At 42.0% G+C, this 13,915-nt stretch overlaps 1 protein-coding gene across 1 annotated transcript; it reads right to left on the bottom strand.

Moving 5' to 3' along the window:
• Window positions 1–709: 709 nt before the first annotated feature.
• tamalin (trafficking regulator and scaffold protein tamalin) lies at window positions 710–12,552 on the bottom strand. The gene is made up of 8 exons (XM_080030308.1): window positions 12,238–12,552; window positions 10,122–10,174; window positions 8,946–9,000; window positions 6,737–6,839; window positions 5,030–5,123; window positions 3,305–3,371; window positions 2,085–2,151; window positions 710–1,702 (listed from the first exon to the last, which is right to left on the bottom strand). Exons 1-8 carry the CDS (start codon window positions 12,445–12,447, stop codon window positions 1,182–1,184), a joined length of 1,170 nt encoding a protein of 389 aa, XP_079886434.1. The 5' UTR covers window positions 12,448–12,552; the 3' UTR covers window positions 710–1,181.
• Between the last annotated feature and the right edge of the window lie 1,363 nt (window positions 12,553–13,915).

Below are 13,915 nucleotides of genomic sequence, written 5' to 3'. Positions count from 1 at the left end.
ACCCTTTCACTAACCCTTACCTAAATCTTTTTCAAACCTGAACCTTGAAACATATTCTTAAAACTAAAACAGCCCTTTAAAGGCCTGTCCCAAAGTGGGAACTGGACCAAATGTCCTCACTTGAATGGACTATAACTCAAATTGGCCTCAGACCCACACACATTCACACACACACACACACACCAAGCAAGCTCTTGGACAACTGAAGCCGCCATGGGAATATGGGAGCGTGGAAGAGGAGGATTCAGCGTGTGTCTCCAGGAGCTGAAAGAAAGCGGTTGCATTTGGAATTTTGGGTCATGCCTTTCTCCGCACATTCCTCACTATTCTCCCGACAATAAACTGTGTCATAGTCCACACAACAGCCTCCATTCTGGGTACCTTTCTACACAAAAAGCCTCAAACCATCACTAACCACACACAAACCTCCAAAATTCAAAATATAACATTCGTAAACGGGTGGAATAGTTGTGGATCTGTTCAGGGCTTACTATATTTAAAAAGTATCACATGGAGCACGACGCATCTCCGAAGGGGAAATTACAAACAGATTGTGTGTACACTCGAGATCTGAGCACTAAGTCAAGCTTGGCAGCTGCAATTCCCACAGACACTTGTGGCTCGTGTAACAAAATGTCTTTTCTTGCAAGTTATGTATGAAAGAATTAGCGTATAATGTGAAAATTAAACATATTTTATTTTTGGGAACCGTAAACTGAAGGCAGAACAAATAAAAACTGGGTCAATTTGAACCAACTAAAGAAGATATCAAACTTACAAAACGTTGTGCTTCACAATAACAATATTTAACAACGGGTTCTTTATTCAGCTGTAAAAAAAAACAGTCGGTGCATGCAGTGGAAACAGAAAAGAAAATCCTTCATTTTTGTACATAAATCCGACTTGTCAAAATAAATTAAATAATTTAAAAGTAAACTAAACAAAAAGGAAACAAAACGTTATGTACAGCTGTGAAACACTTGAGGCCTTCGGAACGTAGCCAGATGTTCGTCGAGGGTCTGCTCAAACATAAAGAGGTGCAACTGTAGAACCATTAAACTTTGGTCTCTGTCTCTCTGCTCTTTGGGGGTTAAGCTTGCACAATTTTTCTCTTCGGCAGTTTTAGTTTTGACAGTCACTTGTGCTTTAAGTCTTTGGGTCTGTGAAGCCGACTGTGCCTCTCACAGTTTACTCTCCTCCTCCTCCAGCGGTCGGTTCAAACCCGGGATGAACTTGAGAATGCGCCGGCGGAAGCTTTTCTGTTTGGGCTTCCTCTGCAGAGAGTTAAACCCGCCTGTTTGTTTCTCCCCCGAGGTGGTTGTTGTCGAAGACGATGAGGAGTTCCCCCTCATGATGTAGCTGCGTGTGCTGGCGCTGCGGGTCAGCGAGGTCTTGGCCGAGGTGAAGAGCTCGCTGGCCGGTCGCAGGCGGTTTAGCCTCTGCTGCTGTGGTGGTGGCTTGAGCTGCTCTTTCTTCTTCTCTGGTTTAACGCTGTCCTTGGAGCCCACACTGCCGTCGGCCTGGTAGAGGCTCTGGTAGAGCGGGTCGTCCTCCGTGGCCGTGCTGAGGAAGCTGGCGCTGCTGCTGGTGCTGCCTGTGCAGCGGAGCGCGCGCTGGGCCGCGGGGCTGGGGGTGCCCAGGCTGCCATACACACCCGCAGACTCCAGGGACTCATACACCGCAGCATCACTCATTACGATGCCTATAGGAAGGGAGGGGCAAAGTTAGGATAGGATAGTGCACTGGGACAAGTAGGTATTGATGTACACACAGGCATGCAGGAAACAATTCAAATTAGGGCGTAAAAAAGTGAATTTTTTGTAGCATTAGTGTAACGTTTCTTTTATCTGTTTTTAATCGTGTTGCCTCCCCTATTTGTATGAAGAAAAAAATAACACCAAAACTATCCAATTTTTTTTTAAATGGATGTTACTGTAAATCTATGATTTAGTCAAATACTTTTACTGTTATTACTACGTTTATTGTTTTGTTTTTCATGAATGTAAAAGCAAAAACAGTTGACGCTAAGTGGATTAACCTGTTGAAATGAATTAAACTGATTGAACAAGACTTGGTGGACCTACCATGAACAAGCCTCTGCTCCTGCACCATCAACGACCGATATTCGTCCCATTTCTCGTGAAGAGTTTGCTACAAGTGACGACAAAGAGGTGTTAAAGGTTTGAAGGAATGTGACCAGAAAAACCACACCATACAAAATGAATAACAAACCAAACAGAAGGACATAGAAGATTCAGTGACGGACAAAACAAGCCGCTGAAAACACACTGCTGTTGCATCGTTAAGTAATTGCTCAATTAGTTGTGGTGTCAAAGGGAGTATTCGCAACATTCATGACGTGTGTGTGTGTGTGTGTGTTAAACAGAAAAACTTCATTGACAAAACTAGTAACGAGTTGGGCTACAGGCTAAAATATGATCGCAGTGATTTAGTTAGTTTCACTTATTTTTATTTAATTTTTGTCTTATTTAATGAGAAATCTACCAACAGCTTCCTCTCTGGAGTACATCAAACTCAGTGTGTTAAACGGCTGTGTTGCAGATTTCGGCCATTGGTGGATTAGAGCGGCACAGCTGCTGTAATCTTGGGGGGAAAGCTCGCTCACTTGAACCCTACTTTCCCAGGGACAGCCCTTTGCCCCTTTTATAAAAAAACAGCCACGAAGCAAGAATGTCTGTAGCAATTCAGCAGGAACTGCTGAGGCAACAGGTGCTGCTGCTCGGGAGACAGGTGTGGATGGAGAGTGGGGGTGGGCCTATATGTAGCATGTAACATAATGTGCGCGTTTGTGTGTGTGTATAACTGTTTTTGTGAGAAACAATTTGAGTTTTTTTTTTGAAAGTATGGACATTTTGGCCGGTTCTCACTTTCATACAGGACTTTAAAGGACTATTGTAGGGTTTAGACTAGGTTTTAAGATTAAGCTATGAATTAGATTTATGTCAGGGTTTGTATAAGCGTTGAGGTTAGGCATTTAGTTTTGATGGTTAGGGGTAGGGTAAGGGTCTAGGGAATGCATTATTCCAATGAGTGTCCTCACAAGTATTGCCATACAACAGGTGTGTGAGTCTGTGTGCTTGTTTGTGTGTGTGTGTGTGTGTGTGTGTGTGTTTGTGTGCACGCGCGTGCGTGTGTGTGTGTGAATGCGCACGTGTGTGTGTGTTTGTGTGAATGCGCGTGTGTGTGGCAGGTGGGACACACAATCGGGCTGACTCACCTCTGACAAACAGTGAAACAAACGGCTGCATCAACAATGAAAAAAATAATTTAAAATAAAACCTACCTTCAAATACTGTAGCCGCGCTTCGCACTCGGCTTTCCGGATGGAATCGCTGTAAACCGTCTCCAGCCTGTAAGTGTGGAGGAACCAGAACAGAAGGCAATAGGATTAATAAGCGTTAACAGGAAGCACTTATGAAAACTACAAGGGCAGAGAACAGCAATTTAAAGAAACAAGTTCCACCATATGAAAGGCTTTATTCATGAGGCGGTGGCGGGAACGGGTCTGGTGGTGTCAAATGAGTTTACAAGAGAGAAAGGGGGTGGGGTGGGTTGAGGATACAATTTCCACTGGAGACACTTCACTGGGAGGGAAATCCCTTAAATCCTTTGAATTACCCGAGTAAGTGACCACCTTATAGAGCTCGTTTTTCACTTTAACACTTCTAACAGACTGGAGATGTGAGTCTATGATTTAATGATGTCAGTCCATAAAGTGTGTGTTCCTGCGCTGGCACTCTGATGCGGTTTACCTCACTCACATAAGCTCACAGACGGGGGCCGCGCTAATTTGTCCTTTTAATCTTTCTCAAGCGGAGGAGAAGAAGGGTTTGGATTACACTCCCACTAAAAGCTCAGGTTTTGAATCCTGACAGCGATGTTTAAAACGTTTAAGACTTTAAATTTTGTTTTTTTGTTTAACTGTTAAGCTGGCAGTAGCCTACGCTTCATCTGAAGGGCCTTTAATATGGTTGAACAGCTTCTGAAATCCCCCTCCTCCCACACCTTTCCCATTACAGAGGGGGGGCTGTGTGTGACCATTTCTTTGAGAAAGGAACCGGGGTTTGAAGTTCTTTCTCTGTAGCTTTTTTGTTGTTGTCATTTTGGACACACAACTTTCTGTCTCTTTCAAACAAGTGTAACATTATGGATGACTTTGGGGAAAGATGGCCTAAAAATGTGGAGAACTATTCCTGTATTAAAACAACATTGTTTATAACTTCTCTATGGAAAAACTGATTTCAGCCCTTTTTGTGCCCAATTTTAATTTCCTGGCCAGAAGCTTGTCCCAGTTCTGTCCAACCAACAGCCCAAAACACAAGTGAAAAGGATGAAAAACAAGAACAAGTGCTCATATTTATCAACTGGATAAAACAAAGCAAATGTTAAGGTTTACTTTTTTGGCAAAGTTAATGACTTAAACCAGTTCTTAAATGTCTGTCATCTGGAAACCGAGAGGAGTCATGCCTCCCTGTTTAAGCTGAATTCCATTATTAATGACTATTAATAGATTTTGGGGAAACTGGAATCAATATCCAGAACATAACTCTTCTCTTACTCATGAGTTACTGTTGTGAAAATGAAAAATACAAGTTAAACTACATAACATTTGGGATTTGACTGATGAGTTTGCACAGTGAGCATCACTTATCGGTCTTTCCTTAGATGTATGATATCTTAACAAGTCTTTCCTTGTGAAGATATCATACATCCCTCCTGTAATGTACATATTATGTTGCCCTCTCAACAAATACACTGTATATTAAGCATGAGTTCTGATAGCGTGGTTAGCATTTCTTTGTGTCCAAAACAAATGTTCACTGAGGTTAACAGACTATTTGGTTGACAATCAAAAGCTTGTTAAATAGTCTTAGAATTTCATCAGTATGATACAACAAAATATGTTTTTTAATGTATTCAAATCTTAGAAACATTACTAACACATTTTGTGATTGAAAACATTTCCAAACATCCACCGCTTGTGTTTTTTTCTGTGCGTCTACTCTACCTGAGTGTGTTGCCGCAGGCCCTGATGAGCTGAACGATCTCCTTGTGCCGAAATCCCTCCACGGTGGCCTCGTTCACACTTGCGATGGTGTCCCCTGCACAAACACACAAACACACACACATGAACACACAGAGACACATCACACTTGTGTTAACCAGCAGTCATAAGGCCAAGATGCATTTCAATCCACTGTGGCTTCAATTACCACAAGCTGCTGCCGCCAACTGAGTCTCGTTTGATTCTAAACGAAACCTCGACACATATGCATCACAAATGTGGGAGACTGTGGCCTGCGTGTGCACTCGTGGCACACACGCAGGCCACAGTCAATTCATTGGAAAGACACATTTGTATATATAGGGGAATTATGTAAATCCATTTTCTTATGATTGTATAAAAGCCCTTCAAAAGACCAGCATTGTAAATAAGCACTAACTATAAATGCTGTACACTGTATATGTGTTGATTAAGTGTCTAAGTGGTAGCATCTGTCCCCATCATATAAACATGATGCTCAACACGGTAAACAGAGTGACACCGTTCTAGGCTCAGCTGTTATTAGTTGTGGTTTGATCTCTGAATGCGTGACAGGGGCCTTTGTGTCATAGTCTTCAGCACAAAGACTAGTTTGCCTCTTTCAAAAACCACCGCCTAATCTGCTCAATGCAATGAAGTCACTGTGTTCGCAGCACGGCACAGGGAAACAATAGAGCTGGGCATGCTAGGAATGTGGGAAGTGAAACTGAAGTGACATACGCAGGCCGGGTGAAGGAGTGAGCGACAGCAGTGGCAGGGAAACACCGCAATATCACCAGCACAGCTAGTTTGAGACTGAGCGATCATGAGTTTGAAAACCAGAGATTATTTATAGAATCTAATGGCCACTGCTTCTTCCTCTCATCTCACTGTGACAAATATTCTTCTCAGCTCACTGATTAGAGGTAGAGTCACAGTTCTGGACACACAGTGAATATCTCCTTACGATAAACTACCTGTCCGTACTGTGTGTGAACTAAAAAAAATCCAGTGTTAATACACAACCTAGGCTCTGTGAACGGGCTGGGCATATTTCTAGCTAGGGTGGGCCCCCTTTATTTACATACCAGTTTACAGTTTACTAGGCTGTGTATAAACCACAGAGGTTTTTTTCCAGTGCACTGCACACACAGTTTGGACAGGTAGCAGATCATGAGGAGATATTCACTGATTTTGACATTAAGTGAATTTGATAACAAGCTTTCTCCAGATTCGCTGATTCAACCTTTTTAAACAAAGATTGCACAAGCTGGTTTATTCATACTCAATTTCTAAAAAGAAGGACCCAAAAGGAAATGAACTATGTTTGCCCAATAAAAACAACACTTCCTTTAAAACTTAAACTGTCATTTGAGTGGTTGTCTTTGCCTTACTCCACCTGGCACGTTACTGTGAGGAGCTGGCAGATAGGTGTCGGCTCAAATAGTGGCTCACTAACTTTGTTTGTTGTGGTAAAATGAGTGGGCAGTGGCACACGGTCATATTTGCACTTCCCTAAACAGCCGGCTGATACACGCGAGTGCTTTTGTTGACGTTCGGAACATGAATGTCAGTCGGTCGAAACCATAACCTCCTGACTGGCTCACTTCTCCTCGTGCCTGTTACATGTGTTTTACAGGTTATTTTAGGTTCAAATATAAACAAGAACTACCATTTTTTTCTCAAACTCACCAACTTTAAGTCCTGCTCCCTGGGCCGGGCTGTCATCGTGAACCTTGCACACGAACGTGCACATCTCCACTGAGTTCTGGTCTTGATGGTGAAGGCCGTAGGTCTGAAAAGAGACGGAAAAAATCACGCTTTAACAAAAGCAACAGAAAAGGCTTTATAAACACTTCCTTATTCTTTATGTTTAGGGTTATTGTCGTTGTCTTACACAAGGGTAACTGATGTGGGCATGTTTTGACATCATGCAGACGTACAATGTTGCAGCGATAAACCACTGAATGACAAACTGAGGAAGCCATGACGGACCATTACAGGAAAGCAGATTATATCAGTGAAGATGCAGAGACATGATGCAACCATGCAAACTAAAATGTTTGTTTCTCCAGGCTTATTGAACAGAAACCACCAGTAGACATTTAAACCGTACTGACTTGCATTTTGCTCTTACTGACTTGGTCGCTGTTTGACCATAAGAGATGGGGATTTTTAGTTTGTGGTAAAAATATACTCCATAGTCACATTAATGACTCTCCTTTTAAAGATATTTTTTGGGCATTTTTATGCTTTATTGATAGTGCAGACTGCAGAGAGACAGAGGTGAAATGGGGCAGAGAGGGGAGTGACATGCAGAGAACGACCGCGGGCGGGAATCGAACCCGGGTCTGCTGCTGGGCCAGACTGAGCCAGACAAGTCATAAGGATATATTATCTTCTCAAGTACAAAAATCCCTCTGTGTTGTTTACCATCCCTCCTGCCCTAGAAAATGACGTCCGTGGAGGCACAAAGGGGGAATTTTATTCCAAACAAAACAGAAACTTTGGATGATGCCCATCTGACCTGTCTAATTCGACTGCATTAACCTCAGATTACCTTTAACCAAACTTTTGAGATGTGTTTTTGCACAGAGTGTGTGTGACCTTTTTTTCTCCCATCAATAACATTGAAATCGTTTCAAGAGTGGATTTAAATTTACAATAATCCAGCTACCAATAACTCTTTTAATGCACATGTCAACATTGTTTTAAGATAGACTTAATACAGCTGTTGCTCCCATAAGATTCCTTTAAGAAACAAAAAAGCAGAACCTTGTCGTAAGCAAACACCTGCCTATTATGCATCTATTATTGTGTTGCCTTGGAAACCGATTTGGTTACTTCCACATGCATTTGCGTGCATCTTCCTTGTTTCAGTCACCGCAGGCTCTCTGCAGAAGGTCAGAGCACTGCGGGCCATAGATAGACTTCCCCTTGTCACACACACATCCATCAGTCAGTCCACACAATGCTACTGCTAAAGGGGACTGAAACTCAGGGCCTTTCCCTCGACAAACTGGTCGGGAGACTCAGAAAGATGAGACTTTCTTGTCAAAATAAAACACTCAAGCTTTCCCCTAGGCTACAGTGGAGGGGACACGTGTCTCCTGTGCAAATTTGCAAAGATTCAGATCACCGAAAGCTTCCCCTTATCGTCAGGCCGAGAGATAAACACAGGAGCATGCAAAGTATGGCTGAAATGCAAATATCACATTAACATCCTCAGCTCCGTCCAACGTCTACATTAACAGAACAGGCACGGCGAGGGAAAAAGACCCTTCAGGAAACACAAAAGCCTCATGATCTCACTTCCTCCTGCATGGCCACAGTGCCAGGCAGGAAGGGCGGGAACCTCCCATCGCAACCGTCAACAGAACAATATGTCTTTTCCTCCACTTCCAGAAACTTTCAACAAGCCGTATCGTCATTTTTATCATTTCAGGGCGAACTATTTAAAGAATTAGCGTGCGCAGGACAGAGCTGTCATTGTGAGGGAAGCGCTCCAGGGGCGGAGGAGACAGAGATCAGAGAGATACTGAGGTCAAATGTGTGTTAAGCGTCTGGGCTTGCTGAGCGGTTGAGAGCGAGCCAGGTATTAACATGGCACAACCACATGGCTTAAAATACACACACACACACACACACACACACACACACACTGGGAGATAGAAAAAAACCATCTCGAGTCATGGGACAATCATTAACGATTTATCTGCCTGATTCGTGACCTCTCACCCCTACAACTAAACGCTTGGATTATGAGATGTACAGGGAGAAATGTACATACTTCTGTCTCTCAAGTATCATCATCAGCTGATGGAGAGAATCCTGTTAAATGGCACTCCAGAGGTTAAGTCCCCACTGTATGTATACAGTACGTAGCTGTAAATCCTCTTACCTGGATCTCAAAACCAAACGAATCCTCTTCGGTTTTCTCCAGGACCACCACCTTTCTGGAAAAATAAAAGAAAGACAAAGACATGTTATTATTTTCTATTTCAACTGGATTCTTTCTGTGTAAACAATGCAGTCCATCATAACTTTTCCCCTGAAAAAACTGTATGTGAGCTCTGTAGTTGAGCCATCCTAGACTCTGAGAAGAAATCTATTTTGATAATTGAATTAATCCATTACGTATTTTTCTCAAGCAATTTTATGGATGAAAAGCTTCTGAAATTGTAGAATTTTTTGCTTTACTTTGATGAATTGAGAAGTTGTGGTTTGATTAACTTATTATCCTTGTCAAACGTTCAAAATTGAAGCGATAAGACTTTGAAGCACTCCAAAGTCCTTTAAATAGACTTTGATGTGTAAGAAAACTTCCCAATAAAGCAAAATTTGTTCAATGTTATAGCATATCCATGTGATCTTATATTAATGGTAATGATAAAAACTGCATTTTTGTGTGAAATCGATACTACAGGCCAAGGACGAGGTCAATTAGATGTTTACGGCCAACTCTGGATTCCACTCTTGCCCTTATCTAAATTGCATAACAGTTGCTGGCAGCACAGGACTTCTTCTGTGTCCGGCAGAGTCTGGACGTCACGTCTACAGTGTACAGTACAAGGGTCTGTTGGTCTGATGGACGTAAGTACAAGCGTCTCTCATGCAAATTCATGAAAATCCTCTCGCAAGGAATATCATGAATTACAATTGCTGCTGTAGTTAAAGGTGGAGTCAGCGATTCTGGAAAATGCTTGTTGTCAAAAATCAATGAATATCTCTCATGATCTGTACACCTGTCCATACACAGCCTAGGCTCTGTAAACAGGATTGTTGCTAGCTAAGGTGTGCCCCTTTGTATACCCTTTGTTCACATACCAGTTTACAGAGCCTAGGTACAGTAAGGACAGTTAGCGGTCCGTGAGGAGAGATTCACTGATTTTGTCAAAAAGTGATTTCGACAACAAGCGTTCTCCAGAAAGAATTGCTAACTGCACCTTTAAAGATCACCGTTTGAATAAAAGGACATTTCCCTCTGACATCATGGGGAAGACGTTGCCGTGAGAAGATGAGTGTAAAGTGTAAACATTGATGAAATGCCATTGAAGTGATGATGTGGGGATTGTACCTTTGTGGTTCTGGTGTCAGTGTAAGGGGTTTCCACTTCTGCAGTCCGCCGCTCTGTGAGGAGAAAACGAAAGAGATGGAGCGTGTCAGGTAAATGAAGGATGACTCATGACGGGTTTCTCCCCCCCCCCCCACCCACCCACCAAAAAACAACAACATTTCCCGGACACACCTTTTACCTACATCGGTGCAGCGACCGGTCGGGCCAGTCCTGAAGCAGCACAAACACACGTGCGCCGTGCGGTAACTTTGTGTTTTTAAAATGCCACTGGCTGAACAATCATGAAAAGCTCACAGCCGAAACCAGAAATGCTCGTCAGGCTGCTGCGTGTTTATTCGAAGCAGTGACAACATTAGAGCAACTAAATATAGCCTTAATTTCACACTTATAATAATCCACTGCCTTTCAGGGAAAACAAACTGTTGACCTAGCCTAACTGAAATATTAAGATCATTTTGGAGCAGTTGGTACAAATTCCATCATCCCGTTAGAAAAACAAATAAAACACACGCTCACTTGGGGCTAGAAGAACTGGCCACAATAAGAGCATTGAGTGGGACCCCAAGTCAACAGTAGGTCAGCACCACCGACCGTACCCTATACCTGACTGTGTAAATACGGAAGGCAACTGTCCAGAGGGCTACACTAAATCACTCACAATCAATTCCTCTTCTGTTCCAACTCAATCATGTTCAAATGCAGCTTCTATGAAAGGTTGCTTTGTGCTACCGTCCCTCTGCTAGTAAAATGTTGCTTTCTTTATGTCCCAACACTTACAGAATTGTCCCGCCGTCGTCTCAATGGGGGCATTTATTCCCAAATACCCACAGAGACCGGAGGGGGCGGCTGGAGCAGGATCTCCGTGCCTGTGTGTGCACAATGCACTGTTGTAGCCCAATGTACTCAAGCCACTGCACACAGTCTGTATGTATGTAGGGTTGTGGCTCTCTTTACAGCAAACTGTTACATATGTTTAGGTTTTCAGCTAAGATGTGTTTGATTTCTTCAGAAAGTTCCAATGGAAGTGAAGTTACACAATTGCATAAAAGTAGCTTTTATGACACAATAGCCGGGAAATTGTGCTAAGTGATCCACAAGCCAAGCCAACTTTCAGACAGTCTTATGAAACACCGGATAAAGCATGGTGTCATCCTGGACCATCAGACAAGAGGGCTGTCACTTCTGGGTCCTGTTCTTCAATTGTGCTTCAACTAAACCAGGGAAACATGCTGCTATCTGGTTAATGGTTTGATCTTTTATTCTCACATGAAGTTATCTTCAATGCGCTATTATTTGTGTCTGAAATTGAGTTTTTCCAGGTTTTGACTTCAAGGGTAGCACATTATTCTAATTTTCAGGTTCAGACTTGTATTGTGGGGGGGTCTCCACTACAGTCTTCATTGCATATTTAAAAAACAACAACAACAACATTATTTTGCTCAGGACGAATAATCAATATTTGAGTCTACATGTGAGGTACTGTACAGAGCCCAGGTGAACCTGAGACAAGACAGATCAGATTCAGTGTTTGGGTGGTCCTCACTGGCCCCCTGGATGGGTGACTGCTGTTAATGGCCCCACAGTTAAAGAGATGCCCTCTGTGGATGACCTGGGAGCAGCTTACAGCAAATGCTTCCAAATATTTTCAGTTTCAGAATCACAAGACAAACTTTACATCATAGCAGACAGCATCCCACGGGACTAAACATTTCTACTTTTAGATTGGTTAGTTATCAAACTATGCTATCTCCTTCTTATGGCGGGTAAAATAGTCACAAACAAAGTGTCCATTTAGCTGAAACCCACAACACAGAGACACAGAGACTGAGACTGTTGGTTACTTTAGAGGCCAATAAGGAAAGTATCCTGCTTCTAAAGTGGAAAAACATGATATTAAACACGTGTAAATAACTTGAATGAACAAATAACGCTTTTAATAGTTAAAATAATATGTATACAGAACCATTATAAACAGCAATACATCACTAATAAGCTAATGTCTAGTGTCCACGATAGGAAAGACAATATTGCTAAGTCCAGATACTGTAGAAACCGACCAAGTGAATGAGAAATAAAACAAATTCACTTTATAAACTACTCAACCAAACAAACTCACCTTTTTGAAGTTCCTGGGCAGAGTGCCGCCGGAGTAAGCCAGAGTCTTGTAGTTGTAAACCTCGGGCGGGTTCCTCGGTAACTCCACGGTCCTGCAGCTGTCTGACTTTGACGAAGTGAAATAAATGTCGTTGTCTTGAGATGCAGCGGGTCCATTCTCTGGCCCGCTGGAGTTCACCTTCTTCAGCCTCCTAAACGTCATGGTGAGCATTCAAACGAGCCGGAAAGTTGTTCAGAATTATATATAAAAAGGTTTATATTTATGTGAGAAAAGATAGACTGGAAGTAAGTAGCCGGCAAAGATGCTGACGGAGCTTCAACGTGGAGCCAACTACAGTGTCACTTGAGTTTGTTCTGAATAGGCGCAGAGGGGGGAGGCGGGGACTTTGTTGTGAAGGACTCAGATGAGTGCCAATAGGGATGTTGACGTGCATCCTTTGTGCTGCCTTCAAGGGCGCCTCGGACATTCCTACTTCGTAGTTTGTTTTGTGGAAGTTTAAAGTGATTCAGGAGTTCTAAACGCAGCAAAAATGTAGTATTCTCTATTGGAAATTAGCAGTAGGCCTACAAAAGGCATGTCATGATCAACGCAGGATATTTAGTTTATTCATCGATAAATCATTCAATCTTTTTATTCATCCTTAAAACAAACTTGGGTGTTGGTCTGATTTGACAAAAACTAGACATTTGAAGACATCACCTTGGTTTTTAAGAAATGAATTAAATTAAATAACAGAAAGGCAAAAATAAACTTGTTCAGTGAATAGTTGTGATTGTATTATTTCTTTCTTTAGAAATCCAGGTAACTTTATTGAACTGGACGTTTTTTTGTGTGAGTTCTTGCAGCCATGTGGGACTTCATTTTTCTAGTGATCCTCATTGGTGATGTTGTGATATAAACTTGTGGGTTACAATTCTACTTATTGCTCCATAAACATGCAAACAATGCTATGTGGAGAGTAACTGGACTTTTAAGTTCAAAGTGGGTCAAAACTGATTTTTGCTTCTTGTGACCAGCTCCACTGGGCAGAATGATGTTTGTGCAGAGTCCTGTTCAACATGAAAAAGTGCGAAAATTACACAATTTAAATGTTTGAAATTAGGAAAATGTATTCAAAGTATATATTTGTTTATTTATTTATCTTAAATTAAGTCCTGAGGGGAACTATAGGGCTTTTCTAAATATACTTCACTGACTGTGAGCTGTCCTAAGGCACGTGTGACATAATTCTTTATACAACTGGCTTATTCTATCCAAACAGTTGTGTAAATCGCTGACCACAGCTGTTGGCAAAGTTTCCAACCATAAAGTATGCAATCAAGTCGGTAGTCATGGTTATTCCAACAACATTTGAAGGCAGCATGTGTTTTCTGGCAGGCCATGCAACTTGCTTAAAGTTAAAAGTAACAAAGTAGTACTTATTCTAAGCAACAGACCATCTCTCTTAAAGCAAGGAGATTAAGTTGTGCAATTACAAGTAAAGTCACAAATAAGTAGAGAAAACAATTATTTGGAGACAGTGGATCAGATCATGTTGCAGCTGTCTGTGGCCACACTCTAGTCTAAATAGTGGATGCCGCCCCCTTGTGGTAGAAAAAAAAACATACCACATAATGAAAGAAGCATTATTTGTATTGGTAAATCCATCTAAATGTTCCAACATACTTACACAATACAC

The sequence above is a fragment of the Ammodytes marinus genome (genome assembly GCF_949987685.1).
Source record: "Ammodytes marinus genome assembly, chromosome: 7".
In the NCBI taxonomy this organism is placed as follows: domain Eukaryota; kingdom Metazoa; phylum Chordata; class Actinopteri; order Uranoscopiformes; family Ammodytidae; genus Ammodytes; species Ammodytes marinus.
The sequence above is the reverse complement of the archived record's forward strand: the minus strand, read 5'-3'. Positions and strand labels throughout refer to the sequence as shown.

Bases quoted from the DNA above. Each gene is read 5' to 3' on its own strand.
- tamalin (XM_080030308.1), bottom strand. From the start codon at position 12,447: ATGCTCACCATGACGTTTAGGAGGCTGAAGAAGGTGAACTCCAGCGGG. The intron at 10,175-12,237 runs GTGAGTTTGTTT...TTCTCCTCACAG, and splicing joins TGCCCAGGAACTTCAAAAAG to AGCGGCGGACTGCAGAAGTG. The intron at 6,840-8,945 runs GTAAGAGGATTT...GTCTCTTTTCAG, and splicing joins CGTTTGGTTTTGAGATCCAG to ACCTACGGCCTTCACCATCA.